The sequence below is a fragment of the Anopheles marshallii genome, chromosome 3 (genome assembly GCF_943734725.1).
Source record: "Anopheles marshallii chromosome 3, idAnoMarsDA_429_01, whole genome shotgun sequence".
NCBI classification, from domain to species: Eukaryota; Metazoa; Arthropoda; class Insecta; order Diptera; family Culicidae; genus Anopheles; species Anopheles marshallii.
In genome coordinates this window covers 82246480-82272381 of record NC_071327.1, presented here as the reverse complement: position 1 = coordinate 82272381, position 25902 = coordinate 82246480, and the positions used below count along the sequence as shown (strand labels likewise).

At 46.4% G+C, this 25902-nt stretch overlaps 3 protein-coding genes across 3 annotated transcripts; 1 reads left to right on the top strand and 2 right to left on the bottom strand.

The window, feature by feature from the left end:
- Nucleotides 1–1200: 1200 nt before the first annotated feature.
- LOC128711685 (mucin-19) lies at nucleotides 1201–10000 on the bottom strand. The gene is made up of 8 exons (XM_053806568.1): nucleotides 9893–10000; nucleotides 9371–9798; nucleotides 7218–8885; nucleotides 6496–7150; nucleotides 1891–6229; nucleotides 1650–1826; nucleotides 1464–1580; nucleotides 1201–1388 (listed from the first exon to the last, which is right to left on the bottom strand). Exons 1-8 carry the CDS (start codon nucleotides 9896–9898, stop codon nucleotides 1201–1203), a joined length of 7578 nt encoding a protein of 2525 aa, XP_053662543.1. The 5' UTR covers nucleotides 9899–10000.
- Nucleotides 10001–10825: 825 nt separating this feature from the next.
- LOC128711688 (kinesin-like protein Klp61F) lies at nucleotides 10826–14356 on the top strand. The gene is made up of 6 exons (XM_053806571.1): nucleotides 10826–10917; nucleotides 10989–12441; nucleotides 12515–12674; nucleotides 12762–14032; nucleotides 14096–14233; nucleotides 14300–14356. The coding sequence occupies exons 1-6, from the start codon at nucleotides 10826–10828 to the stop codon at nucleotides 14354–14356; spliced, it is 3171 nt and encodes a 1056-aa protein (XP_053662546.1).
- Nucleotides 14357–16535: 2179 nt separating this feature from the next.
- Nucleotides 16536–23714, bottom strand: LOC128713509 (novel acetylcholine receptor chaperone). Its single transcript, XM_053808370.1, has 4 exons — nucleotides 23598–23714; nucleotides 17166–17304; nucleotides 16674–16825; nucleotides 16536–16604 (listed from the first exon to the last, which is right to left on the bottom strand). The coding sequence occupies exons 1-4, from the start codon at nucleotides 23706–23708 to the stop codon at nucleotides 16536–16538; spliced, it is 471 nt and encodes a 156-aa protein (XP_053664345.1). The 5' UTR covers nucleotides 23709–23714.
- Nucleotides 23715–25902: the final 2188 nt, after the last annotated feature.

The following is a 25902-nucleotide window of genomic DNA, read 5'->3' as shown; positions in this document are numbered from 1 at the left end:
ATTAGTATACGTAGCGGAATCTCTCCCAAATGACAATATGTAGCAACGGAACGGATTTGAATGCCTTCTCAACACCATTCTAGTCTAATGTTCTTTTCTTTCCGCAACCCCCGCACGTGATTTAGCTCGAATCGATAGATTTGTAAGGTGGGTAGACCGAATGTGATCACAACTTAATTACCGAGTAGTATTTTCGCTTCAGGAAGCAGATGCAAATAAAGTTGTTTGTTTGATGAAAAAGTAAACTTTTGTGTTCATATTCTTGTATTTAATGATGCTGTTCGAGTGCTGTCCACTGGATGGCATCGTGTACGGCATCTTGTTAGGATTCACAATACTCTGTACATGTCTCATTGCACACCTTATGACGAGTAATAATTAATTTCCCTTTCCGAGAAGTAGTGTTTAAGCAAAAATACACCTTACAGCATGGCGCGCAGCTAACGATGAATTCATCCTATTCAGGCGAGTGCATCGTCTCACATACTAGCAGTTCGTCACAGTAAACCGCCGACCGACGCGCTATTGCTGCGGATGGTAAAGATCTGTTTTGAATTCTAAATGTAGTGCAATGCATCATATATCTGCACTTTTGGGTGTGCTCTATCACTAAAGCATGTTACTCTAAAATTGGCCTTCCATTATACAAACACGGAAATGAGCGTTTAAAATACTATCAGCTGATTCCATCCAGTTGTATATCCTTTTCAAGAAATCACTGTTCCTTCACTATGTATAGCTTAAATTCTTAGATTCACACTGTCACGTCTTAATAGCACTACAAGTCAACAACTCGGTAAGGAAGTAGCAAATCTGACAAGTATAAAAATAAAAAAAATACATTCACTAATTCAATGCATGGTATAGAAAAATCCTATCAACACTACAACAACAAATAAAAGTAAAATCGTGTAAGAACATTGATACTAAAATAGGTCTAAAATAAAATTTCACCAGCGTGTTGAAACCCCGGCTATCGAAACTTTCTAAAGGTTCATGTGTACGTTTGCAGCATGGACCATTGCGCATTGTACATTCTCACGAGAAGCACAATACATTCTCTCACTTTACTGCTAATAACTGTGCTGCCGTTCTGCTGTGAAAGCCAGAACATATGAGTTAACGCAAACCAAGGGAAAAACTAAAACAACTGAAAGAAAGACAACAAAAACAATACAAACTATCAGCACCGTCCGCTTCTTAGTTGTTGCCGGCACTGGCACTGTTCAGTTTGGCTTGCTTCTTGTTTTCTCGTTCTCGGCGGCGTAGCTTTTTGCGCCTCCGATCGATACTCGCCAACTCGGCCTTGATCACGTTGTACGTTTTGCGCAACTCTTGTATCTTTTTCCTTATAATCCCTATCCGGTGGTTACTGTTTAGGGATGGATCTGCGGAAAAGCGAGTGAAATAATGGAGAATTGTAATCACATACTCAAGGTGAGAACATTCGTCTACAGTTTTACCTAAATTGACCAGGAAATTGTACTGACAGGGTCGGCCGGTTTTGCTTCCAACGAAGATCAACGACGATGATCGGTGGAATGCCGCTAAATTATCTGAGTTGTCCTCACTGTCTGTTGCTATTGGAGAAAGAGGAGAAAAATATCATACAGAACGTTTTTCCTTTGCAAACGCTGCTTTCGACGTACCATTGCTTGTATTAAGACCTCGTTGATTACGGCCATAGCTAGTATTTGAACCATTATTTCCAAATCCATAGCCACCCAGGCTGGTATTTCCCGTGCGGCGGCGTTTGAGCGTTGGCTCTTCGCTCGGCTTGCGTTGACGACGCTTTTTCATCGGCGATAACGATTCTTGATCATGTGCTAAAGAAAAAAAAAACGTTTGTCAGCATAATCACGCGAGCGATTGACAAAACCAAATACTTACTTTCATCCTGACTAACCGAATCCCTCGGAGAACTATTCGGAGTATCGGCGGTGGATTCTCCTCCACCAGAAGTTACTTTACTTCTTAATGACTGCTGCTGCTGTTGAAGATTGGAAGCGTACGATCCCACTCCACCGGTCCCACCGATCCCACTTTGACTGGTACTACTGATCGTCGTATTACCACCGATCGTTATCGTCACCACTGGCGGCTCTAGATCCATCGGAACGGGTTTCAGATCGGTCGCGGTTTGAATGTTTTGTGGTGGTAGGAAAGAAGAAGATGATGATGAAGGCGGCGCCAACGGTGTCTCAGCATACACCTTACGTCCGACTGTAGACGGCTGCAGTCGATCGTGATCTTTCGGTGCTGGAGAGCCTGGAATCGTTTCCTCGCAGAGTAGCAACGACAGAGATTCATTGTTCGGTGCCTGAGCTTGTGGTGCTGATTGTGATTGAAGATAGTGCAGGGATTGGGTAGGCGAATCCTCTGGGTTGAGCGATACCGTGGAAGATCCTAACGATTCGTTCGACCCCGTCGAAGTTATGACGGATGTTGTCGCAGGAACAACACTAGTGTCATATTGCTTCTGCGCTGGGAAGGACACGTCCTTACGACATTCACCGTCTGCGCTGACGCGTTGTTGTAACGGTGGCTGTTGTTCATGGACCTTGTGCATCAAATACTCTTCAGAGCTCATACCGCGGCTGGCCGTATTCATCTGTATGATTGCCTCGAGGAGGCTTTGCTTTGCGCCACCTATTGGTTTCTTTTCCGACGACGCTGTAGGTGCGCCGGATAATGATTTCGTGGTATCTTCTTTCACAAGCGACGAAGCTAGCGGAGTGTCCGTTGGTCCAGTGTGGTCCTGCTTTAGAATGAGTTTTTCTTTACCTGCTACCGCTGCAACAGCTGCGGCCGACGCAGCTGAAGCCATCTCGAGCGTAATGGAAGATGTAGCAGATCGTGGTTTTTCTTCAAACAGCTCCTTCTTGGCCGAGATCACTGAAGCTGCCGGTTTGCTCTCATAATGGACAATCACCGCAGCTGTACTGCTGGGCACGGCGGGTGAGCTCGTTAAAACCGTTTGCGAATGTACCATCGCACTACCGGTTACAGGTTCACCACTGCCTTGCGATTCCGCATCCTCGATGATCAGACGATGTTCAGAATCGTTGCTGTCCGTAGATTCATCGTCGTGAATAAACCGTGGATCTGGATCCAGCTTTCGGAGCGATTCTGTTAGATCATTACTTCGGGATGTGGGAATTTGCTCAAGCTGAATCTTCTGAACCCCACCAGTGTTGGAAGATGATAACCCTGGCGATTGATTGGTCGTAGCTTTAGCATCATTACTGATCGGAGATGACTTTGTCGTGGAGTTGTGAGAATCTTCCGGTTCCATCTTCATGCCTTCGTGCGACTTTCCTGACTGTGGTGTTTCATTTCCACCCAATGATCCCGGTTTTGGTGGATGATTTACAGCCATCATGGGTGATGATGTGTAGGACGAAACTACGGTGGCGGCAGTATTACCACCGCTGCTAATGGATTCCGATTTTATCGTTGGATGCACTGTAGAAGCGAATGACATTGGTGTACCACTTTCCATTGCCGGCGAGGATAACAAACCACTGTTTATAATCGATTTCGGCGTGTTGGGAAGAGAGTGGTGATGCATCGAACTTGGTATGTACTTTGGGAAGTCTGGTTTTTCTGATTTTATCGTTTGCAGTTGTTGTTGCTGCTGCTGCTGCTGTTCACTTAAAGCCTTCAGCACCTTGTCTGCAATCGACGGTGGTTTCTTCACGGTCGGAGCATCAAACTCAAAGTTCATATCGTTAAAGTATTTTTTGCAATTCTCCAGCGTCGGTTCCTCTTTCTGACTCTCGTCACCTGCCTTTGCTAGCAGCACGGAAGTAGATGGGCCTTTACCGTGCGGATACAGCACCGAAGAGATTGATCGTTCGTTTACGCCACCACTGCCAATCGTAGAAGCTGAAATAACTGGCGTGAAAATTCCAGGTGTCGTCGTTGCTGGCAATGGTGGAGGATTAGGTTTTGTCTCGATATCATCCTGCGATTTAAACATTTCTTCCTTACTACCTAGGGGACCAGGAGTAACCAAATTGAAGCTCGGAGATTTCCGTAGCACATCAAACGTTGAGTCACTCTTTACAGGTGTTTGTACAAAAGCGGTCGTTAATCCTACTTGAGAAGAGGTAGTAACTGCAGTTGATGTCGTCTTGGGGATAGACTTTTCTTTAGGTGGATCCACAGAAGAAACTGTGGCACGAAGTGTCTCCGTAGCCACTGTTCCCGATTCACTCTCAGAGGGCTGCTTTTGTTCCTTCTCTTCCTTCTCTTTAGGCTCACGGCGTAAAATGCCTGATCCTTTCGGTGATTTATTTTCCACTCCCATCGGTTCAGCTTTAACCGGCGAGGGTTTTTTCGCGCGCTTCAAAGCCCCACTATAGTTGCCCGTCCCGAAATTGGATGTGTCCAAAGGATCCACCGGAACAGCCGTTGACTTCCGTTGTAATGGCTTTTTCCTTTTCTCATCTCCAAACTGACCACCCAAGGAGGATGATGTTGTGGAGGAGGTGAGCGAAAGTGAGCTAACTACCTCGGCAGGTGGAACATCGGATACGAGCTTACGGGAACCTGTTCCGCTCCCGGGTGCGCCACTAGCAGCACTCATTGCTCCCATTGGTCCACTCCCTGTATCTGCCGGGTCGTCATACTCATCCTCAAATTCATACACGTCCGAAATCTTTTCGTCCATCCGGTTAGCGGTCGACTCAAACAGTGACTTTATGGACAGAGCTTCCTTGCTGAGTAGCTTATTTTGTGCCGGTGTAAGCGTCGACGAGGAGAAGTGTTTTTTCTCCCCGAGCAAACCGGAACTGCCATGTTTTAAAGAAGTTGCCGGAGTTGCTGTGGAAAGAGGGGATTGAGCGGATAAAGTGCTTGCCGGTGATGAAAATGCAGACGTTCCTTCTCGTCCAAGGGTAAACTTCCTCTCCATTACGCTCGCTCCCGTTCCCGGTCCCGAATGTTGTACGTTCGATTGCTTTTTTTCCGCGCGTAGCGAATTGAAACCACCTCCATGCGGAGAGGAGCTGGTCGTTTGGGACAGAATGTTCGTTGGTCCGACGGGAGAGATCGTCGAAGGATTCCCCTTACCATCATCCGGCGTGGCGGTGCCAGTTGATGTTATCGACTGTATTGCTGAAGGCGAAGATTTCGGAGATTTTATTGCTCGTGCATTAGATCCGGCAGCGATGATTACACCCTGTGATGGCACGGGGGAGTCTTCTTTAGAGTTTCCAGCTGTAGCCGAAGGAGATGAGCCAAAGCTAGCTTTTACAGGTGTCGTTAAAGAACTGGTATTTGTGCGGCCACTGGTTGCAGATGGCGATGTCATGCTAGAAGTAACAACGGTGGCTTTATCTTCCGTTACGCCTGTTTTCGAACGTACCGACAGCGAAGGAGATACTCCTGCTGGCTGTGACGCAATCGGGGGATTATTTTTCGAGGGCAATTCCAGCACAGAATCTTTCGTTGCTGGTACAGCAAGTTGCGGTTTCAACTCGTTTTCCGTGCTCGCATCACGCACCGTACAGAAAGCCATCTTTTCCGAGTTGGCAATGATAGTTGCTGCCGTACCGTATGTTTTAATCGGAGGCTTTCCTGCCGATGCTGGTGCAGTGGCTGTCTTTTCAACACCCGACCCTCCATCGATCGCGTCTTTCTTAATGCTTGCCGCTGTACCCTTTTCAAGGGATGCCTTTGCGTCCGCTGCTTTGTTAGCTACCGTTATTAAAGGTTCGGTGGATGATGAATCTTCGCACTCCACGCTCGGAGGAGGCGAGGCCAAAATCTTGGGACTCATTACTAATCCCGCTGCTAGTGGTGTTTCGGCCGTGTCTGAATCGACCATTGTTGTAATGGGTGAGCTAGAGAATGCCTTGTTAGAGGACTGCGACGAATCTTCTTCGCTAAGCGTTTCCGATTCAGATGACTTCTCCGGTTCGTCGTCCTCCTCAGTTACGGTGGATTCTTCCTCTTTCACTGTCGCCGAAGCAGTCAGCTCCTTCTTGATCGTGGCCAGCGGTGTGTTGGAACTCGAAAGTGATTCCTTCACCTCGGTGGAACTACTTCTTGTGTGCATATTTGGTTCCTGTTTCGGTATAAGATGTTTCGGCACATCCGTAACGGAGGAGGCGGATGCGGGTCCTTCTCCTGCACCGGCAGTTGTGGTTGTGGTCGTTGTTGTGTCCGATGCTGGCGATCCAGATGATTTTAGTTCCTTGAAGCCCTTCAATTCGGAACGTATCTAAAATGAATGATCGACAGGGTGGATGTGAAGGATCATATGGAACGATTAATAAAAGGGTTGAACACATAAGAAACGAAGTAGAAAACGAAAGCAGTACCCAAAATGTGATGATGATGCGACGTGAAGCGCAAACCCGAACCCGAATACGACATAAAAGAGAGGGGAAGGATATAGAAAAAAGAAAGAGAAAGAGAGGATTGACCCCCGGTTAGTAAAGATCTGGATCGAGCTGTTAAATGCAGCGCAGTATGGTAGGAAATTACTTGATTGAGATCATAGTCACGACCACCACCAACACCACCACCACCCTTGGATGCTCCGTTGGAAAACTCGTCCGATATGGCCGCAGCGTCGGACGACGAACCGGCCTCGGCTGTTGTACTTACTTTCGTGCTCGTTGATGAGATGGAAATCGACGAGTTGGACGAGGTGGTCGACGAGGTGCTGTTGGTGGTGCACTTTTTCAGCATCGGTTCGTCCGAATCGGTGTCGCTGGTATTATCTGGATCGGTCGGCACAGACAGTGAAGACGAAATGTCCGTGTTGTTGGAGGTGCGTCTACCAGCAGCGGCGGCCGAGGCCGAAAGGGACGATCCCGTAGCCGCTGACGAACCACCACGGGTGAGCGGTCTCCGATTGGATGGGGTGGCCGGTGATTTATTTCGCCCAACGTTGGGAGTCGTCGAACGGGGTGTAGCATTTCCTCCGGGACCGGTGCTCTGTTCACCTTTCGAATTACCACGGCTGCGTTTAGCAACTTTTGGCGTTTTATCTCCCGTCGTGATGGTCGATCCCGATGGGCCCTTACTTGTCGATCCTCCACTGCCCGTGGGTGTGTTCGAGGAAGATTTTCCTTTCTTGGTTTTGCTGTTGGTTAAATTTTCCGCAATACGTTCCTTGCGAACCCATTCGTCGTACCTGTGAATATGAAATGTTTGTATTAAAAGCGCCAAACGGTGCTGCGGCCCGAATGTGATTGCCATACCTCGTGTTCCAACCGGTATAGTGTACCAGATAGATGGGATTTCCTTCCTGTTTGGCGATCTCGATCACCTTCGCTTCGTATGTCACCTTCTGCTCGTCATAGTACACTTTAAGCTTATCGCCTACCTCGATTGGGAAGTCGGGAACGGAAGCTCCAACTGAAACTGCACTTGCCGGGCTAATGGTTCTACCAGTGCCACCATGCCCACCTGCTGTTCCCGGTCCAGATCCATTTCCTCCAGTACCTCCGCCTCCACTCCCCGGTGGACCACCACCACCACCACCGCCACTGGCTTCTTCCTTTCTACTGTTGGTGGATTGTTTCTCCTGCTTAATGCTGCGTTCTGTGCCACTCGCACTGCTAACACCACTTACGCTTGTGTTTTCCCGGTCATCCTTTTTGGAGTCTACCGAATCGGCGTCCTTTCTCTTACGGCCTCGCTTCTCGACCACCGGTTCAACGGATTTTGCCTTCGCACCGAGCTTTTCCTTCTTCACTGCTGAGGCCGGTCCCCCATCTTCCTTTTTGCCACCACCGGACGATCCGCTGCTTTCACCGCCAACCTTTCCAGCCATTTTCTCCTTCTCCCGTTCTTTCTCCTTTTCCTCGAACTTATCTACCAACGCCTTCACCTTTCCCCCACCGACTTTCCGCTTGGTACTGCTCGGCCTCAATACGGCACTTTCGGCAGCGCTTGATTCGCTTGTATTGCCCGATTCTTCTACTGCTGAATTAGATGCTTCCGTGATTATAGCCGTCGAACTACCCGCCTTTGTTGTTGCGTCTGCTGCAGCGGCCGATGCGGCCTTCTCTTTTGCCGTTAGGAGCTTTTCCTTTTCCGCCAGCTTGGGTGACTGAACCGAGCTGGCACGTACCAGACTGCGGCCCTTGGAACGACTCGTCTTCGGATGTGGTACCATCGTACATCCGAGTTTGCGGTTGAACTCTTCGAACGAGAACAGAAACTTTTTGTACGCCTGCTTCACCAGGTTGGTGATACTGGCTGTAGCAGGTGAGAAGCCCAATCGCAGCGCGATCTGCTTCCACTGATTCTGGGTCGTAACTCGATTGTAACCATGCAGCTTTTGCACGGCGCGAAACAAACGGTACAGATCCACGTCCCGATTCGTGATCGATGGCGCTTTGTTCAGTGGCGTTCCTCGATCGTCCATAAACTTGTACAGCTGCGCCACAAAATGATCCTTTTCCTCGGTAGGTTCATCGTCGGAACTGTCCGTCTCGAGCTCCTGGTCCGAATCGCTGCAGCTACCCGACGTACCGAACAGTGCTTCCCTGTCCCAGTGCGGTGGAAGTACATCATTATCCATGTACTCGATTGCTGCCGAAACGGCGGCTGCTTCGGACCTGTTCACACTGTCACGCGTAAACTCGGTCGCTTCCTTTTTTGGCACGGTGTAGTACCGACCGTCCTTGAACGAGCGCACCAAATACTCGTCCTTCACACGGATGCGCACCGTGTCCTGAGCGGTCGGAGCAACCACAAGCCCAGGGAACCAGTTTTCTTTCGGATTTTTCTTCTTATTATCGCTCGTTTCCACGCACACCACTTTCCCGATGTTTTCCTCCTTATCGCTGGCGTTGGAACGCGAATGTATAGTCGGTTCGTCTTCCTCATCGGAACTTTCATCCGGCAAGAGGTGTCGTGATCTAGAAGGAAAAAAAAGGAAAAAATAAAACGAATTTGTGTGTAGTTATTTAAAAAAAAAAACAATTGTCTGCCACAAACCTCAATGCCCAAACCATATTTTATCACCAGAGAACAGAGACTGAATGTAAGTTACAACTCGACAATGGTGTACAGAAGACTGAAGCCAAGATATGCGATCGTCACGATCGTGATGAAAGAAAATAGTGCGTATGCAATAATGGGCACAAAGGCATTTTGTTCATGATGACGGATCAAATGGCAATAGCAGATAAAAGAACCAACTACCACTCCGACCCACAGAGACAGACATACACATCCGAGTGGGTTATCGGAGATTTGTATACGTTTCTCTACCAATCGTACACCACTTCCTCTAACTAATGCATGGTGCTATTTGCAAACGTAAACACAACTTTTATGTACGACAGCTTCTTTTTTTGCCCGATTTCCAAATAAGCGTTTTTTTTTTAACGTTAGTGCTTACCTGCGACCCCTGCGTCCTCCTATCACCGGGTTCCCAAAGTGCTCCGGATGTGTCAGCGGAAGCTGATCAAGTGTTTCGCTCTCGTTGAAATGACGGCCACTCTTCAGACACAGCGCGCTGCGTCGAAGCGTCGTTATGTCGCCGTCATCGAACACCACCGTGTACTGCGAACAGTCCTGGATTTTGGTGAGCGTCGCCTCGACGTACTCCTTCCGCTCCGGATGCTTGACCTCGACCGTCGCACCCACCCGAAGTGCCCCCTTGATCTGATCGTCAGAAACGACACCAGACCCGAGGCCCTGTTGTTTGTACGCGACCTTGCATTTGATGTTGCGCACGACCTTGCGTACCTTGGCCTCGCAGAATGCCCCCTTGTATTTGGCGCTAACCTCCGTTCCTACAGTCAAATAAGGGGGATCGTCTACTTGCTGTGTTTGGAGATAAAACAAACGAAAACAGATGTATGCCCGAACGGATGCAAAAAACCTTCTTTTCCTGCCACTTTCCACCCAGCTCCCTTACCTGCATCTTCTGGAGGAAATAGCGCTCAAAACTCAAATTATCGCTGACAATCGCCACTTTTACGCGTTCACTGATAAACTTGGTAGGTGCATATTATTGTTCCTCTCCTCTTCCTGTGCTGTTGATTCCTTAGGAACCACAGCAATAACGATGTTGACTATCTGTTGGCGTGCCCTTTTCCCTGGGCACTGTCCACCTTGTAGGTAGTGTTGTGGACGCGCAATTTGTTTTCCTTTTGCCGAATTCTTTTCTGAGGTTGTGGGAATTTTGTCACTTACACCCTCCTGCCGATCTCTCTCACTTTGCTTACCATGATGGATGGTATGCGGCTAGGAACGCGCGTAAATGGGTTTCGAATCAACCACAACACCTCGTCGCGGTTGCGTAGCATCAAAACAGGATCAACTTTCCCAGCAATTTCTGCCTCGCAAAGATGGACGGTCTTGACACTAGCTTCGTTAAAAAAAGTTGCTTCTTTGACACGGCGAGTTTTCGTTGATTGGTGCTGCTTTTTGGTATGTCACTGTATGTTGTTTTGGTTTTTGAAAAGCATTTTCATTACCGTGCTAGAGAAAATCTTTGCATAGTTCATACATTTTATGATTTTTCACAAAGTAAAAGTCATCCAACAAATGAAGAAAAATCACAATGTTTTTGAACGTAAACAAGCAGGCACAACATTGAGCGTAGGATGTCCCACTGTGCGACGCTGCGAAATGTGTCAAATTTTAAAAAACCAGAACCAAACCGCCATCGCATACAAACGGTAAACGGTCGCCATAGGACGGGTCGAATCTGCATCGCTTGTCGTACTGTTGTGCACTGTTTGTATAATCAGCACAATTGCGGATTGAAGTGTAAAGTGTAAGTGTAGTGTACGACTCACCCATTGATTGTTTATATCATTGTTTCAACAATATCAACATCTCGACAATGGACGCCAGTAATGGGCAATGTGAGCGTAACCAATCCAACAACAAGCCATCAAAATCGAACCAAAATGTGCAGGTTTACGTCCGTGTTCGGTAAGTGTTTGTTGGAAGCCATTTATCACATCGACTAAAACAGTACTTCCTACATTTGTATCCTATTGTAGACCAACGAACAGCCGAGAGAGGCTGATAAGGTCACAGGAGGTAGTGGACGTGGTATCGAACCGGGAGCTGCAGTTAAAGTCGAAAAAGTTCACCTTCGATCGGACATTTGCACCGAACAGTAAGCAACATGAGGTATACCAAGCAGTGGTGGCCCCGTACATCGAAGAGGTGCTGTCCGGGTACAATTGTACGGTTTTTGCCTACGGCCAGACCGGAACAGGCAAAACATTCACTATGGTTGGGGAGGAAGAGCCGGAACTGAGTGCCGCCTGGGAAGATGACACGCAGACCGGAATAATACCGCGGGCAGTGAACCATCTGTTCGACGAGCTACGAATGACGGAGTTGGAGTTTTCCATGCGTATATCGTACCTTGAGCTATACAACGAGGAACTTTGCGACCTTCTTTCGACGGATGATTCGGTGAAGATTCGGATCTTTGACGATGTACAAAAGAAAGGATCGGTGATCGTACAGGGCCTGGAAGAGATACCGGTACACAGCAAGGATGACGTGTATAAGCTGCTAGCGAAGGGTCAGGAACGACGTAAGACGGCATCAACGCTGATGAACGCCCAATCGTCCCGATCGCATACAATCTTTTCCATCATAGTTCACATCAAGGAGAATGGCAACGACGGCGAGGAGATGTTAAAAATAGGCAAGCTGAACCTTGTTGACCTGGCTGGAAGTGAAAACATCTCGAAAGCAGGTAATGAAAAGGGCATAAGGACTCGCGAAGCGGTTAACATTAACCAATCCTTGTTGACGCTCGGTCGAGTAATTACGGCATTGGTAGAGAAAACGCCACATATTCCGTACCGTGAATCGAAGCTAACGCGCCTACTCCAGGAATCGCTCGGAGGTCGTACGAAGACGTCCATCATTGCGACCGTATCGCCCGGTAACAAAGACTTCGAAGAAACGCTCAGCACACTAGAGTACGCACACCGTGCGAAAAACATTCAAAACAGACCGGAAGCGAACCAGAAGCTGTCGAAGAAAACTGTCATCAAGGAGTACACGGAAGAGATCGATCGGTTGAAGCGCGATTTAATGGCAGCGCGCGACAAGAATGGCATCTACCTGGCGGAGGAAACGTATAACGAAATGGTGTACAAATCGGAGGCTGCCACTAAGGAGCTAAACGATAAATCGTCCCTTATTAAAGCGCTGAAGGAGGATCTAGCGAAGAAAGAGTCCATCTTCAATGAGGTGGCCTGCAGTTTGGCCGAACGGGAAGAGGAACTGCGACGTACGACGGATGATTTGGGGCAAACGCGTGTGGAGCTTTCGAATACGAAGCGCAACCTTTCGCAAACCAAGCGAAGGTACGTAGAGAAGAAAGTGGTACTCAAGCATCATTTGCAAACGGAACAAATGCTCACGGGACAGGCGAATGAGTTAATCAACGTGGTCGAAACTGTGACAGAAGATGCGAATGGTTTGCATGTAAGTTTATGCTTAAATAATAGAGATTAGAACAAGTATAAATAACTATCTGTGATTATGTTATGATCGATAGGATACGGTGGATCGTCGCAGAGAACTAGATAACAGAAACAAGACTGCCTCGGAGCAGTTTGTCGATCGCGTACGCCAGCGTATACGTTCGATTCAGGACGATGTGGGAAAAATGGCGGAAGAGTGTAATCGGCTAACTGTGGACATGAACGTGGGATGGGGTAAGAATTATTTCATTACACACTTGTCAGTAACCCTACAAAAAGTACTCCATATAATGTATTCTATCGTTTTTTTTTAATCCACAGAAAGTTATAACCACCAACAAGAACAAACGCAGAACGAGACCAAAACACATCTTTCGACCCTAGAAACCGTGAGCCATAGCCTACTACAACAGAACGCGACGCTCTTGAAAGCTTTCAAAGAGATGATGGAAGGAAGGATGGATGAACGGCGTGATGAAATGATCCGCTTTTTGGCCCAAGTGGAACAATCCCGCGAATCGTTGATGGAATCAGTCACCGGTACAATGGCGAAATTAAAGAACGGTATCCAAAGCACGATGGACTCCCAGTTCGAGCGGACGCGAAAACAATACGAGCGAATGATAGAGCATGGCCGGACGCATGATACAAAATGCGCAGAATTTTGTCAAACATTCACGGCTCAATTGAGCGATCTCGACGCAATAACATCGACCTTCGAACAACATCACAATCAGCTGCAAGACTACGTTCGACAGTCCAACCACGAGCAACAGAAAGAACTGGAGGCAGCAAAGGAGTTCGAACAAAACTTAAAGTCGTTGTTGGAACAGCAAGTGAGCAGCTTCATGGAACGAATGAAAGCTTCGAAACAACAGCAATTGCAGCTTTCGCAGATCGTTACGGGAGTCTCTGAGGAGATTTCCAGTCAGGGTAAGAAAGCCTCCGAGCAGTTGCATGCCATTCGTCAAAAGATCGTCGATAAGACGAAAACGGTACAGGAGTGTACCAAGGAACGAGACCGCAACGTAGAGGAATGTGGTGCACTGGTACAGCAGCATCAATCGGAAATAAAAGAAACATTAGCAGGTGTGGATCTGGCGATCGTTGAAACTATTAGTCAGGAAATTAAAGAAACTATCGAGCAACAACGTGACCGATTATCCACCAGTCAGGAACAAACTCGTGCGCAGCTGTTAGAATTCACGCATAGCTTGGAAGCACAGAATGAACAGTTTGGAAAGGCGCATGGAGATGGCATTGGACGTGTGGTAGGTAGTTTGCAGGCGCAACAAACCTCCAGACAACAGTTTGGCAGTGCGTACTGTGGCCATACGCAGCGTATCGGACAGGCGATCGGAACCTACGAGCACAAAACGAACGATGAACAGCTACTCGAGTTGCAAAACGATTTCGAACGGTTCCACGAGAAGGATCTAACCTTCTACCAATCGACGGGAAAAACGCCAATTCGAAAGAAGGTTCAGTATCCAAGGGATATTGCACAGACTTCACCGGATGAGCGTATAATTAGGCGTTTTTGGCGCGATCGTGGTATGGCCGAAGTGGACCTTTCTGCAACGATTTGTGAAGTAAGGAATCTAATGTGTTGCCAGCGAGTGCGTATATTTCTAAGGATTTTTTTGAAATTTTAGGACCTGGAAGAGACGAATCCAATATCCGTGCCTGAAATACGGAATTCGACACCATTAATGCAACGATCCAGTATGTTGAACCTGGACGAAGAGCGGCAACACTTCAAAGAGCTTCAAATTTCAAATATTGGTTCAAAGGTAAGACAATGTTTCCGTTGTTGTATATGTTGTACTTACCTTAATTCTCCTCCCCTCTGTTTCTAGATCCATTCCGTGCAAATGCTCGAAGAAAGTGTGGAGGAAAATAAAGAAAACATCTAACTTGTAACTGTAAGCAAAGTGAACAACGAACACTAAATGGTAGTGGAACGGAATAGCATCGTCCTTGTGTAAGTCCTCGTTTGCTATTGTCTTGACGATCGGAGGCGTCCCTTCTCAGAACCATAAGCAACGTTAACTTGTACACAATAATCTTTATAGTCAGAACCAGGTAGTAACATAATTTGCATCGATTTTAACTAACGGTAGCCTTTTCGCACAGTTTTTACACCGTACAACGCAAATTTTAAGCATTTATAAGCAAACAAGGTTTAGTGCTGGTTATGTAAGTGTGTATAACAGATAATTTTTATATAAACAGCCCCTCTAGGAACTAATGTTTCCCTTACGCAATGCAGTGGATATTTAACTGTTACGAAGAGTTTAAATAAAATGATAACTTGAAACGCTTTTTTTTTTGCACAGAAATTGCTAACACCAAGACACATGTTTCCGTTTTTCGCTTTTTTGCATTTCTCATTTTATTCTCCTGTTCGTGTGTTTGTTTTGCACTCGCCAGTCACATTTATGTATGGTATAGTATTTGTATTAAACTTTTATACCTTCCTTCTTTGCTGAGGGTTATCTCATTTGACACTACGGAAGTGATGCAATGTGATTGTTTGCCGTTGATACGATGATTTAGAATGATTAGTTTGCTTTCTCATGTATAGTACACTCTTTAGGAGCTCAAGAAAATCGCTACCAGGTGTTTCCAATCCGGTAGCTGTCGTAATTAAACTGCTCATTATCAGCTAAACGTACGGCGTTATCAGTACGGCGTTCAACTGGAGAGTTATCGACCCGCACTAAGCGCACTTGGCAGCACTTTATTTGAGCTCGAAAGTCAGTGTAAGTTACCGTATTGCAAACCGATTGCTGGTGTCTTAAAACATATGTTTCGTTTCTTCGCTATAACTAGGTGTAGGTGCATTTGTTTATCTTACTGGTAGTGAATGGTATAGATTGAAGTGAAGGCTCTCTAAAAGATCTTCCCCACAAGTTCAGTTCCTTATGCTCAACTAGACGCGTGTTCAATGATTAATTGATGTGCCGTGTGCCCTTCCCAGGTGACAATTTTCACTTGATATAACATTAGCGGTGTGCACAGCGGCGTGTTTTGTTTAGAAAATTCCCTCCTTTCTGCCTTCGGGGATTCGAATCGTTTCGAGTAAGAAATTCATAACACAGAAGTTCCATTATAGTATTAAAAAGATGCTTTATCAATCCATATACACATACACAAAACCATAACCCCTTTTTCTTAGGTCGTTACTGGTGCTCGTCCTTCGGCTTGAAGATAAACAGATTGATCATCCCTTGGTGTATTAATCGATAAAGTAACAAACATAAAAAAAACATCCTTAAACTGGAGTAAACCATAAAATTGTGTGTAGAGAATCATTTCTTTGTGTTTTTTTTTATTGTGATCACATTTGAAAAGAAAAGCAGAGACAATACCGCATTTTCGTTTTACCCTCCACAACCGTCTTCTTCACTCTTCTCCACAGTTCGCCTACATGCGGCAGAACAGGACAGAGGCTGACAGAGAATCCTCCCCCGATTAAATGAAACGTAACTGAAACGCAATAATAATGGTAATATCGTTTTCTAACCCATCTTGAGGAACGCACGATCGAGTAATTTGCCGTAAAGAAAAATGTTCTACCCTCCTTCTGGTGAAAGGATGTCAAAAAGTAAGTTGTTCGGAGCTACTTTCTCCCTTCGAGTGCATCTGTCGCGTTTAATGGTTCGTTGTTGTTTTGTGTCCTGCGGTTCGTTTTCCGAAGGGGAAACCCCGTCCAATCGGCTGCTTAGTCACTGCTTATCGCGAATGATCGTAACGTACGTGCGATTGTATTCGTAACACCAGAATGAAACCATACAGTACGTAACCTCTTCCGTTTACTATTTCGTACCGCTTGTGTTGGTTTGTTCGGGGGACTAAAAGCGCAATACGGTGCGCTGGTTTGTTGGTTACAAAAATTCCTTACACGCTATATTCCATTTTGTTCCATCTCCCCGCGTGCATTTGTGTGTCTCTCTGTGTACTTTGGGTACCGGTTTAGTTGCATTGCTGGTTGCATGAAGAATTTGTCCATTTCTCTCTCTCTTTCTCTCTCCTTCTTACGGTCCATAGGGAACTGAGATCAGTAGCCGGACAGGATACACGGTAGCCACCCTATTCCTGTTTTAGTCCATTGGCAGTGGGCTGTGTGGCCGCAGCTAGTGCCGCTTCCCGTCTGCTTGCCTGTGTTTGTGCGAGAGCAAGGGTATTAGTGCAGTTAAGTTCAGGTGTGCTAGGTAGCTTCTAATATACCTGATACCATATCACTAGCCGACCGATCAGCATGAAGGTGAAGACGAGCGCTGGACCGGACCGTTCGAACGGATCGCTCACCATGTAGTGCGAGTAGACAGCCAGGAACATCAGCAGCAGGAGCGTTATGTTAGCCGCATTTTTTATTTTATCTTATCGTTGCGATGAAAGACGAAATAAAAAATGGTAAGTAACTTCGATAAGGAGGATTTATTTTTAGTACAAGCGTAGAACATCTCGAGTGATCTTGAATCACTTCACACCACTACTAAACTCTGTTTGGATGCTTTTGAGTTTTTTTCTTATTTTATGACTCCATCACACAAAAGCCATATGGTCATCTACACGAACAAAAACTTGGAATTGGATTTGAATGAACAAAAAAAAAACCCCAATCTGTGTCTTTTCCACTGGTAGTCCATGAATTTTCCACCCCCTAGGGCATCATGCTTGCTCTGTTTCGCAATCATCGGCCGCAGTTTTGATACTTACGGCTAGGAATGAGCACCATGGCCAACCCGCACAGCACCTCCAGTCCGCCGACCGATCGTCGGTACCATTTCGAGGGTATTTTGAACTCCAGCAGTGTCGATAGGGGAAACACTTTCGCATACTTGACGTAGTTCTTGCGCTGTAACGAAAATCATAAATATTGGTTAGTGTAGGGTGTGGAGTACAAGCGGGAACCCAGGGTGTGGAGATCCACAGACAATTGAAAGCTATTTTGGGTAGTTTTATTCGTTTCGATGGAATTAACAATTTCCGTTTGTTATTGTGGGGGCAATCGGGGGAGCTGTTTTGAGCAGACGAGAGGAACGAGGGAATTGAAGTTCCTTTAACATAGATAAATTTGAGGTTAAGATTAATTCTATTCGTGTACTCTGAAGAGATCAATGCCAACTCGGTAGCTACATTTAATGTCGAAATCGATGTCTTAAGCTTGATGATTGAAACATTTCTGAAAATATGGTTCTAGTAGCTCTCAAAAGATCAGACCATCTCTCCAAATTAATATTGAGCTCTCCACAGGTCAAACAATCTGAACCTTGCAAAGATCATACATCACAAACGGTTTACAGTACCTAACAATGAGCGGTCAATTAGAAGAGGTTTATTCACTGTACGAAAAAGCGCCAGTCGTCCATAAACACGTGGTCGTGGTCGCTAATTGGTACTAACAACCCACCTCAACGTACAGTCATAACTTTTCATCTCCCAACGTTTCCCCATGCGTAATGTCTTTACCTGCTTTAAAAGGGCGCTTCTAATTTTGCTCTCCTAGCGTCTCTCGATCTCTCTTCCATTTTCCCAAAGCGATCGTAAACCACCATTGACTTGTAAATGGTGGTTGAAGGTAGTAATGTTTACACTCGTTCCAAACCCCCCGCATCGGGAGGGGAGCTTACCCACCCATCCCCCTTACAACCGACCGGTTTGGTTAGCCGACCTTGTGCATCCTGCTTCGAGTTCGCGCTGCACAGACATGGAGAAATGCACCGCCGATGAGGTAATTTCAACGCACGACATGTCCCAGTAGGAAGTGCAACCACGACGATGGTGGTGTTGATGGGTTTATAAAAAGACATTCCTCGATCTTGGAATAGGCGGGTGATGGTGGTACTCCGTGATCTACCCTAAGGTCGTTCCCTTTCGGCCCCCGGTGGGTGAATGGTGAGTGTGGAAGGTCACCAACGGAAAGGACGCCACTGGTTTGTCGTGTTGCTGTATAAATAGTGGTGCCGTTTCGGATCCGACAGACATAATTACCTCGAACTTAGTCGTGCGACCTGGTAGAAGGGAGTATTTTTATGTGATTTTTGTGGGGTTAGTTAAATGTTGCTTTACGCAACGAGTTCCTCCGCCCCATGATGATTGGATAACGAAGGGTTTGAACCACCGTCACGGTTGCAATTTTGTAGAGCAATTGTAGATTGTAGAATTGTAGATTGTAGAGCAATCATCAACATATCACTCGCGAAGCTAAAGAAAATCATTCCCGGCTTAAAACTTCCTTCAGGAAGTGAGATAAAGCCATCAAGCGTAGCAGCGATACAGGCGAGTGTAAATAATATCGAGATGATTTAAACCCGCTGTAAAGCTGCCACGTTTGACGTGTGTATGTAAATAAATATCGGCACATCTCTTACATAAAACGCACGTGCGCACCGTAATGGAGACGCCTGGTGTTTGATGAGTTTCCTCCCCGCCTCACAGCGAGTGGTTGTCAAGGAAACGGAAGGAAACGGTTCGGAGTGATCTGTTCTATCTCATAGCGAAACGGCAGCGTTATGGTAACCGACGGATGGTGATCTATATCCATCTTCATGCTTCAGCGTGGAACAATTGACGCAAGTGTGTGCTGCCGAAGACATCAGACGCGTCAAGCTGATTGGGAGGTTGGTGAAAGCATTCCAACAGCGGGAGGAGGTTTCGACCAAAAACCGTGCATACATTATCGGCTTTTTGCATCCACTTTCGTGAGTGCCGTTCGCTGACGTAGATCTCAACAACATGACAACAACGGGGGCACTTTCCACATTGCTACAACATCGCGCGTAAGATAGAAACGTATCGTGCCCGTGTGATGCGTCACCTGACACCTCTTAATCCATCTGAATGGGATCAAATTTAGTACTTTTAAATGAATGCTAAAAAAATCGCACCTGTAGAACAATAATAAACTTCTAAACGCTTCGCCGTCACCCACCCAAGCTCATGTCGGCGCCCTGCTTCATTGTAATCGCAGGATATAAATATCATGAAATGTATAATGGGACGGTGCAACATAATTGTGCCGTTGCGTGACAAACAGCCAAGTCATGTTAGTGCCGCTAATCAGACGGCATTCATTACCGTTTGATGCCGTGTTTATGTTCTGAAGGTAGGTACGGCAGTACGCTTCCTCGCGGTACGGACCATCGCCGACCGGTGGGTGACAACCATTGACCTAACAGCAGCACCAACCAACATACACACGAAGCTGCACGAAAAATCCAGGGAAACTGTCGCGTTTATTTTTAATAGAATATTGCTCCTTTCCCACCATCCGCTATTTACTACTGCCGGGCGGTTTCCTTTCCGTTTGGCCTCGGCGAGAAACCATCGCGCATCATTGCCACGTTTCTCGCTTTGCCGGTCATAGGTTGGTTTTCGCTCGGGGTAGTCCTCTCGCTCTAACTCGCGGACCCGATCCCTCTCTCTCTCAATCGCTTTTACACGCGGACGCAGATCGAGTGTCTGCAGTTGATTTGGTTGTTTGAGTAGATTGAGAAGCAGCTGAAATTAAGCTGCATGAGGAAGGATTGCACTTACACTTACAGATGACGCGCGCATCAATGTATTACCGTGATCGGTCATCCTCTAAGGAATTTGAGCATCGTTGAGGAATGCAATCTGGTCAGGGTCAACGGTTGTGAGAAAGAGATTCAAAGTAAATCTCATTTTCGATAAGGATCACCAAATAGAATACTTACTGGCATCTGTCAACTGTCAAACACTATCGAGATCAATGTTTTGTTTGTACTGTCATCGTTTTAGTACAAACTCAAGTGAAAAGTTCCAACAAGCTCGTTCTATTACGCAAAGCGGTTTGATTGCCCCCGAAAATCGAATAAAACCCGCCCGCGAGCTGATATCAATCAATGCATTGGAAAATTGATGGGAAATCGTAGACAACAGGCGCATCCGTGTGAAAAAAGGGGGAAGAAAAACGAAATCACCGAAAAAGAGACGTACAAAACAGAATCAACAACCACACACTCTGTCGTACCTATTTATACTTCGACCCAGGATCGACCCGCCGATGGTGGTTCTTCAAGTTCAAGCGATTCTCGCTCTCGCTCCCATGGCCACACGCCATTACGGCTTGGCAATGGCCGCACGTCGCCGTCTTTGAGCTGTCGGGGCCCGCGTGCTCTCGTGCTCCCGCTCAGTCAACTGCTCAGTGTTTACTTTGATTGATCGATGGATATATCCCGCCGATAACTCACCGGATCGGCGCTTGTTACGATCGTGTGTACGGATCGCCAAAACCCATCGAAGATCCTCATTACTACTGCCACTCCCTCATCCCTTCCCTTTCTCTCTGCAACACGCTGGTAACTTCTGGGAATTGTTTATCTTCCCTCGTCGTACCGGTCGATTTATGATAGTGGTACCGATCGATGCGGTAATGAATTTTTGTTTATATATATATCGGGTACTTGTAGATCTCGTGGAAGATCTATGACCGCTCCGCTAACAATTCCTTTTACCACTGCGGGGTGACCATTGTCTTACGAAAAAAAACAGCTCAGCTTTCTGTCGGGATGGACCGAGATGTGAGGTTTTGCTGTGCGAAGGTGACGATGGTTGAGTTATTCGTTGCATAATATCCTGCAGCGTCCTTAGTACAACGCGACACTAGTGTATTACCTGCAGGACAAGTGTATCCCCCATGCAGACCACAAGTACCCGGCTGATCGAAATAAACGTTTCGTGAAGTCAATCATGGTGAATGCGTCAATTCGAGTTTGCAATGAGACCAAGATCACGTTTCAAAAGCAGCACACGTCATTGCCCTTCAGAATATTGATTTCACCCAGAAAGAAATAAAAACTCCCGAATATCGGAACGAAAAACAATGATGATCCACAGTGCAAGAGAAAGCGAATTGCAATGGTAATAAATCATCATCTCGGTGCATGCGTCGTGGCAAGTGGGGCAGACGATGTAAGCCTGTAAAGGAACAGCGTACCGTGTGGCATCGTGTGTTTTGGCTTCCGTTCATGTTGCCCTTCCATTTTTTGCCACATGGATGCAAGCTCGATTAAGGTGGCAATATTTATACCCCAAATTTATCGGATATTGGATCGATTTTGGCAGCGGTGAAATACCCCAACCGGTTTCACCATCGTTGCCCTGGTTGGTTACAGGCGGTACGACATATCGGGTGTAATCGTTGATGTGCGCACTTCGAGCAGCTGCATAATTGAGCGGCGGCCTAATGAATAATCGAATGATGCAAGCACCGGTTAGGGTCCGCAGCTAGCAGTGAAGCAATGGTTACACAAACACACACGGACTGTTTACGCCCCTTACACGTGTCCTTAATGTGTTTTCCATCTAACGAGCCATCGATTAGGGTGGAGATAATTTTCCGCGGGAAAATGACATTTTAATTGCACCGTCGTAGTGGCTGCTGCTAAAATTTAGTACAGTTGTACTAAAACTGAGTTGGGTGTACTTAGTACAGTTACATTTGTAGAATTTTAGTCACATGTCAATGGAATTCGTTAGTGATGAAGCTTTGTGGTATTAATACAGTAATCTAACGTGCTACTGCCCTGCTACTACATTGAGGAAAATCGTACAGTAATGTACCCAACCCACGAGCGTTTCATCATGGCCACGAGCATGTTCAAAAAATGATGCAAAATAGGAAACGGTGTGGAAATAGCCCATCGGCACAAACCAACATCTAAAAACGACAAGTTCATAGTGCACGGTGCCAACAAAAAGGTAACGGTTACGAAATAGTAACGTGCACCGCTTTACCGCTTTAATAACTTGTTAAAGTCCGCTTACGGATGAACGGTGGAGGGGTAGACATTCTCTTCCTAAATTCTCCCCCCCAAAATGTTTATGTTTGAAAGTTTCAAAATACCACCACCGAATGGAGAGCTCACTCACACGCATAGCAAGCCGAAGGGTATCGGGGGGAAGGGTATCGGCATGGGGGAAAACCAAAACAAAATAGCACAAAATTAAAGCAAAATCTCGTTTTTGTCATTCAAAATAACAAACATCATGGATTGAAAGGGGAGGACATTGGCAAAAGGTGTAGCGTGTGTGTCATGTGGGCATCTACTGTGCTTGCCACTTCGCGCCAGATCCCTCGGAGGATGTAGTAGATGTTCTACTTTTCGAATGGGTTTTGCTACCTTGCTTTGCTGCGTGTTTACGATTGATAGCCGCTACCGCCATTTTGCCGCGCGCGCGCCATCTTTGAGCGTTGGTTCAGATGCCACCATCGAGGCACGGGGAAGGATCGTGAACGGCAGCAGAACAAAATGTAGCAAAATTTGCTCCGATTGCTATTTTAATAAGTGTTCCAACCCGCCAGTACAGCGGGTACACGTACAGTGCGTATCAAGGGATGTGGGACACGCGACGGGTGTAGCGTTATTATTTGTTTGTGAGCATCTTTCTAATCAGTAACGAGATAATTTATGCTTTAATGAATAGAGGTTTATTCTCGAAATGAATTATGGAATTCGTATTTGTTCAGGGATTGCAGAAGACTGCACCCTAAGGAAGAAGCAAACAATCCTTTCACTTTACGGACGTACTGTGTGGCGCGGGTTGAATAAAAGCATCCCCAATATGCAACCGCAGACCGCTTTGCGCCCCAAGTGTCGCCTGCCTACGCTTCGTGCAAATGCATATCATTAATTTCGAGGGTGCGGGCTACACTTGCGAAGCGTGTCGGTGTATAATTGTTGTTGTTGGCAGAACAACGTCCCAGCTCGTGTCTTTTTATCGCGAAAAAACATTGAATGAACGCGATAGAACAGTGTACGAAGAAAGCGACTCAAGCGATTCTGTTATGGAGGCGATCAACGGGGATCTCGGTTTGACAGATACAAATGAAGGTAGCAAGTGACCAAAATAACACCGATGAATGGTGGATTTATGCATGTCCGTGTCGTCTTTGATGAAGCCTTTAAGCAGAAAAAATTGGGAATAAAGGACTTTATCCATAAATTCTTGTCGGGTACTGTACAGAGAGTGCCCGGTGAATGTACTAACGAGATCAACTCCCTTTACAACCTTCTGTTGTTACAGCTTCCGCCCCATTGCAGACGAATGCATTATTAATTCTGGACAGCTCTAATGATATTCCCCTCACTAACACACATACACACACACCAACGGGCAACGTACCAAATCTCGATGCAGGTCCTTGCTGAGGTGTGGCGAAATCTTCATGATGCCGATAAATATGAAGAACAACCCGAGCAGTATCGAGAGGCTCCTCAACACCAGCGAGGACATTTTCTGTGTGTTCTGCGTAATTTTGATGCCTTTTCTTGGGACGCGGGTGTCACGGGAAGAAGCTGCTTGTCACGCGGTTTGTCGCGATGTTCGATGGTGTATCCGCCGGAGATTCTGGGATCGGGATTCCGCACTACTGGCACTCGATGCGCACTGTAACTTCACTTATTCAATGCTCTTTTTGCTGATTTTCGTATTGCCAAATTTTAATTCACACCAATTTTCACTTCCACACCACACGGGATTGCTTTTTAGAGATAGGACAAGAAGTGCCTTCGTTAAACACCATACACTCACACTCGACACCGGAGCACAGAACAGTGCTTGTTTCGGGGGAAAGAGATGCTGCAGGTGTGTGGTAAGCGTTACCTGTGTTATCTTGAAGCACTTTTCGATTGCCACCTCTTCGCATCGACAGCAAACGGGGTTAAAAGAATGCCGACGGGATTGTTTAACACCTTTGCAAACGAGAAGCCTTTGCTCACGGACACTAATCAATAACCGACGACGAGAAAAAGCGCGATGGCCGATGATGCTGGCTGGCTGGTTTGTTGGCCGCTAGATGTTGACGGCCCTTATTGAGTTGGGGGTTGAACAATTCTACCAGGTCAGAGCGAGATAGTGCGAGAGGGTGTCGACGGGGTGCGCACGCGTTCAAAATGTGTGTCCGCTGACCTCACGACAAGCGTGTGTGCCGGGAGAGGGGGTTAACGGAGGGTGGCGGCGGTGGTGAGGTGTGCGTGTGTAAGGATCGTGCGAGAAAGGACTCCACTGCCCGAGAACGAACCAACTGTCATCGACCGACGGCACTGCGTACGCCACACACACACACACACGAACCCGTTCCAATGCCAACTGTCAAATTAAAATGACAGTTAGTATAAATTTCAAACCCGTGTGTGTTGGCGGGGCTAGTATTTTGATCGGGTTGGAGTGCTTTCTCACTGTACGTTTCCGGCACCTGTTGATGTGTGCAAGGCGCGTTTCGCTTTCATTCGAATGCTAATCGATGCGAAAATGGTTCTATTCTGGTAAATTAATTTCCTCCCCCTGCTTTATTGCTTCATTGTTGTATTGCCCTGCACAACTGTATCGAACGTACGCACGCGCCACACACACACGCACACACTTACACACACGCACGCCCCGCACACATTGATTCGCAATCGCGCTATTTTCTGCTCGCTTTTCGACTTTTGTCGTCGTCGTCGGTTTATTTCTTTGATGCGGCCACGCGGGCTGATGCTTTTCGTCTGGGAGCTCCGAGCTGCTGCGCTCGGTGGCTAACCCACCGTGCTGCTGTTATTTGATTGCGATTTGCCGGAAATTTTCCCAAAGCGAAACTCTCGCTCTCTTTCGCTTCTCCGAAGCCGGGGGATGTAATGTGCTGCTTCTCTCGTTTGCATTTATTTTTGAACCACCAAACGAATGTTTCTCGCGATGCGCTTCTTTGGCACGTCGTTTGTTACTGTTTTGAATGCGATTCAATGTACTAACGGCGTCACGGTGTTAGGGACGAATCGGAAAGCTTAGCGAGGAGTATGCACAAAGCACAAACAGGAAATACAAGCCTTCTGCAAAAACATTGCCTAATAGGAAAATTTATCTTTTTAGAACAAGAACTAGTATGGCTGACAATGTCCTACGAATTGTTTAACGTTTGGCCGTTTGTGTGGATATAAACTACAGCTCCTTGCAAGTCTTCACGGGCAACCTTCACAACAATCGTACAATATCAGCTCAGCAATATCAGTCGTTCCATATCTCGATTGTCCTCTTTCGCTCTCACCACTCGATCCAGTTGAAAAATACAATTATAATGATTGCTAAAAGCAATAGTTCTTTTATCACGAACTTGCATTGCGAAACATGCAAAAAGCAAACAGTGACATAATTATTATAATTTCCTTTGAAGCATGTTCTCTTGTAATGTGAAATGAAAAAAGCGTCCTTTTTTGAACGGGTTTGCTGCAACCCTAATTATCTAAATGCGCTCTGTACAGAAAGCGACATCTAGTGCTCGCGCACCAAAACATGGTAGTTAAACGTTTTCAGGGTTTGGGTCTTCGCTAAACAATTCAAATTGTATACGCTTCTAACGGCAATAACATTTGCATTCTTTCTTCAGCCAACAACGAATATTTCTAGACAGTTTGTTTATTATTAAAATCTAACTTAAAACGCTTTTATTTGT

Excerpts from the sequence above, each read along its gene's own strand:
- LOC128711685 (XM_053806568.1), bottom strand. Across the intron at positions 7,151-7,217 it reads TATACCGGTTGGAACACGAG|GTACGACGAATGGGTTCGCA; the intron begins GTATGGCAATCA and ends TCATATTCACAG. Across the intron at positions 1,389-1,463 it reads CAATTTCCTGGTCAATTTAG|ATCCATCCCTAAACAGTAAC; the intron begins GTAAAACTGTAG and ends GCTTTTCCGCAG.
- LOC128711688 (XM_053806571.1), top strand. The coding sequence starts at position 10,826 with ATGGACGCCAGTAATGGGCAATGTGAGCGTAACCAATCCAACAACAAG. Across the intron at positions 12,675-12,761 it reads GGACATGAACGTGGGATGGG|AAAGTTATAACCACCAACAA; the intron begins GTAAGAATTATT and ends TTTAATCCACAG. Across the intron at positions 14,033-14,095 it reads TTTCTGCAACGATTTGTGAA|GACCTGGAAGAGACGAATCC; the intron begins GTAAGGAATCTA and ends TTGAAATTTTAG.
- LOC128713509 (XM_053808370.1), bottom strand. The coding sequence starts at position 23,708 with ATGTCCTCGCTGGTGTTGAGGAGCCTCTCGATACTGCTCGGGTTGTTC. Across the intron at positions 17,305-23,597 it reads AGGACCTGCATCGAGATTTG|CGCAAGAACTACGTCAAGTA; the intron begins GTACGTTGCCCG and ends TTTTCGTTACAG. Across the intron at positions 16,826-17,165 it reads CATGGTGCTCATTCCTAGCC|ATAAAATAAAAAATGCGGCT; the intron begins GTAAGTATCAAA and ends CGCAACGATAAG.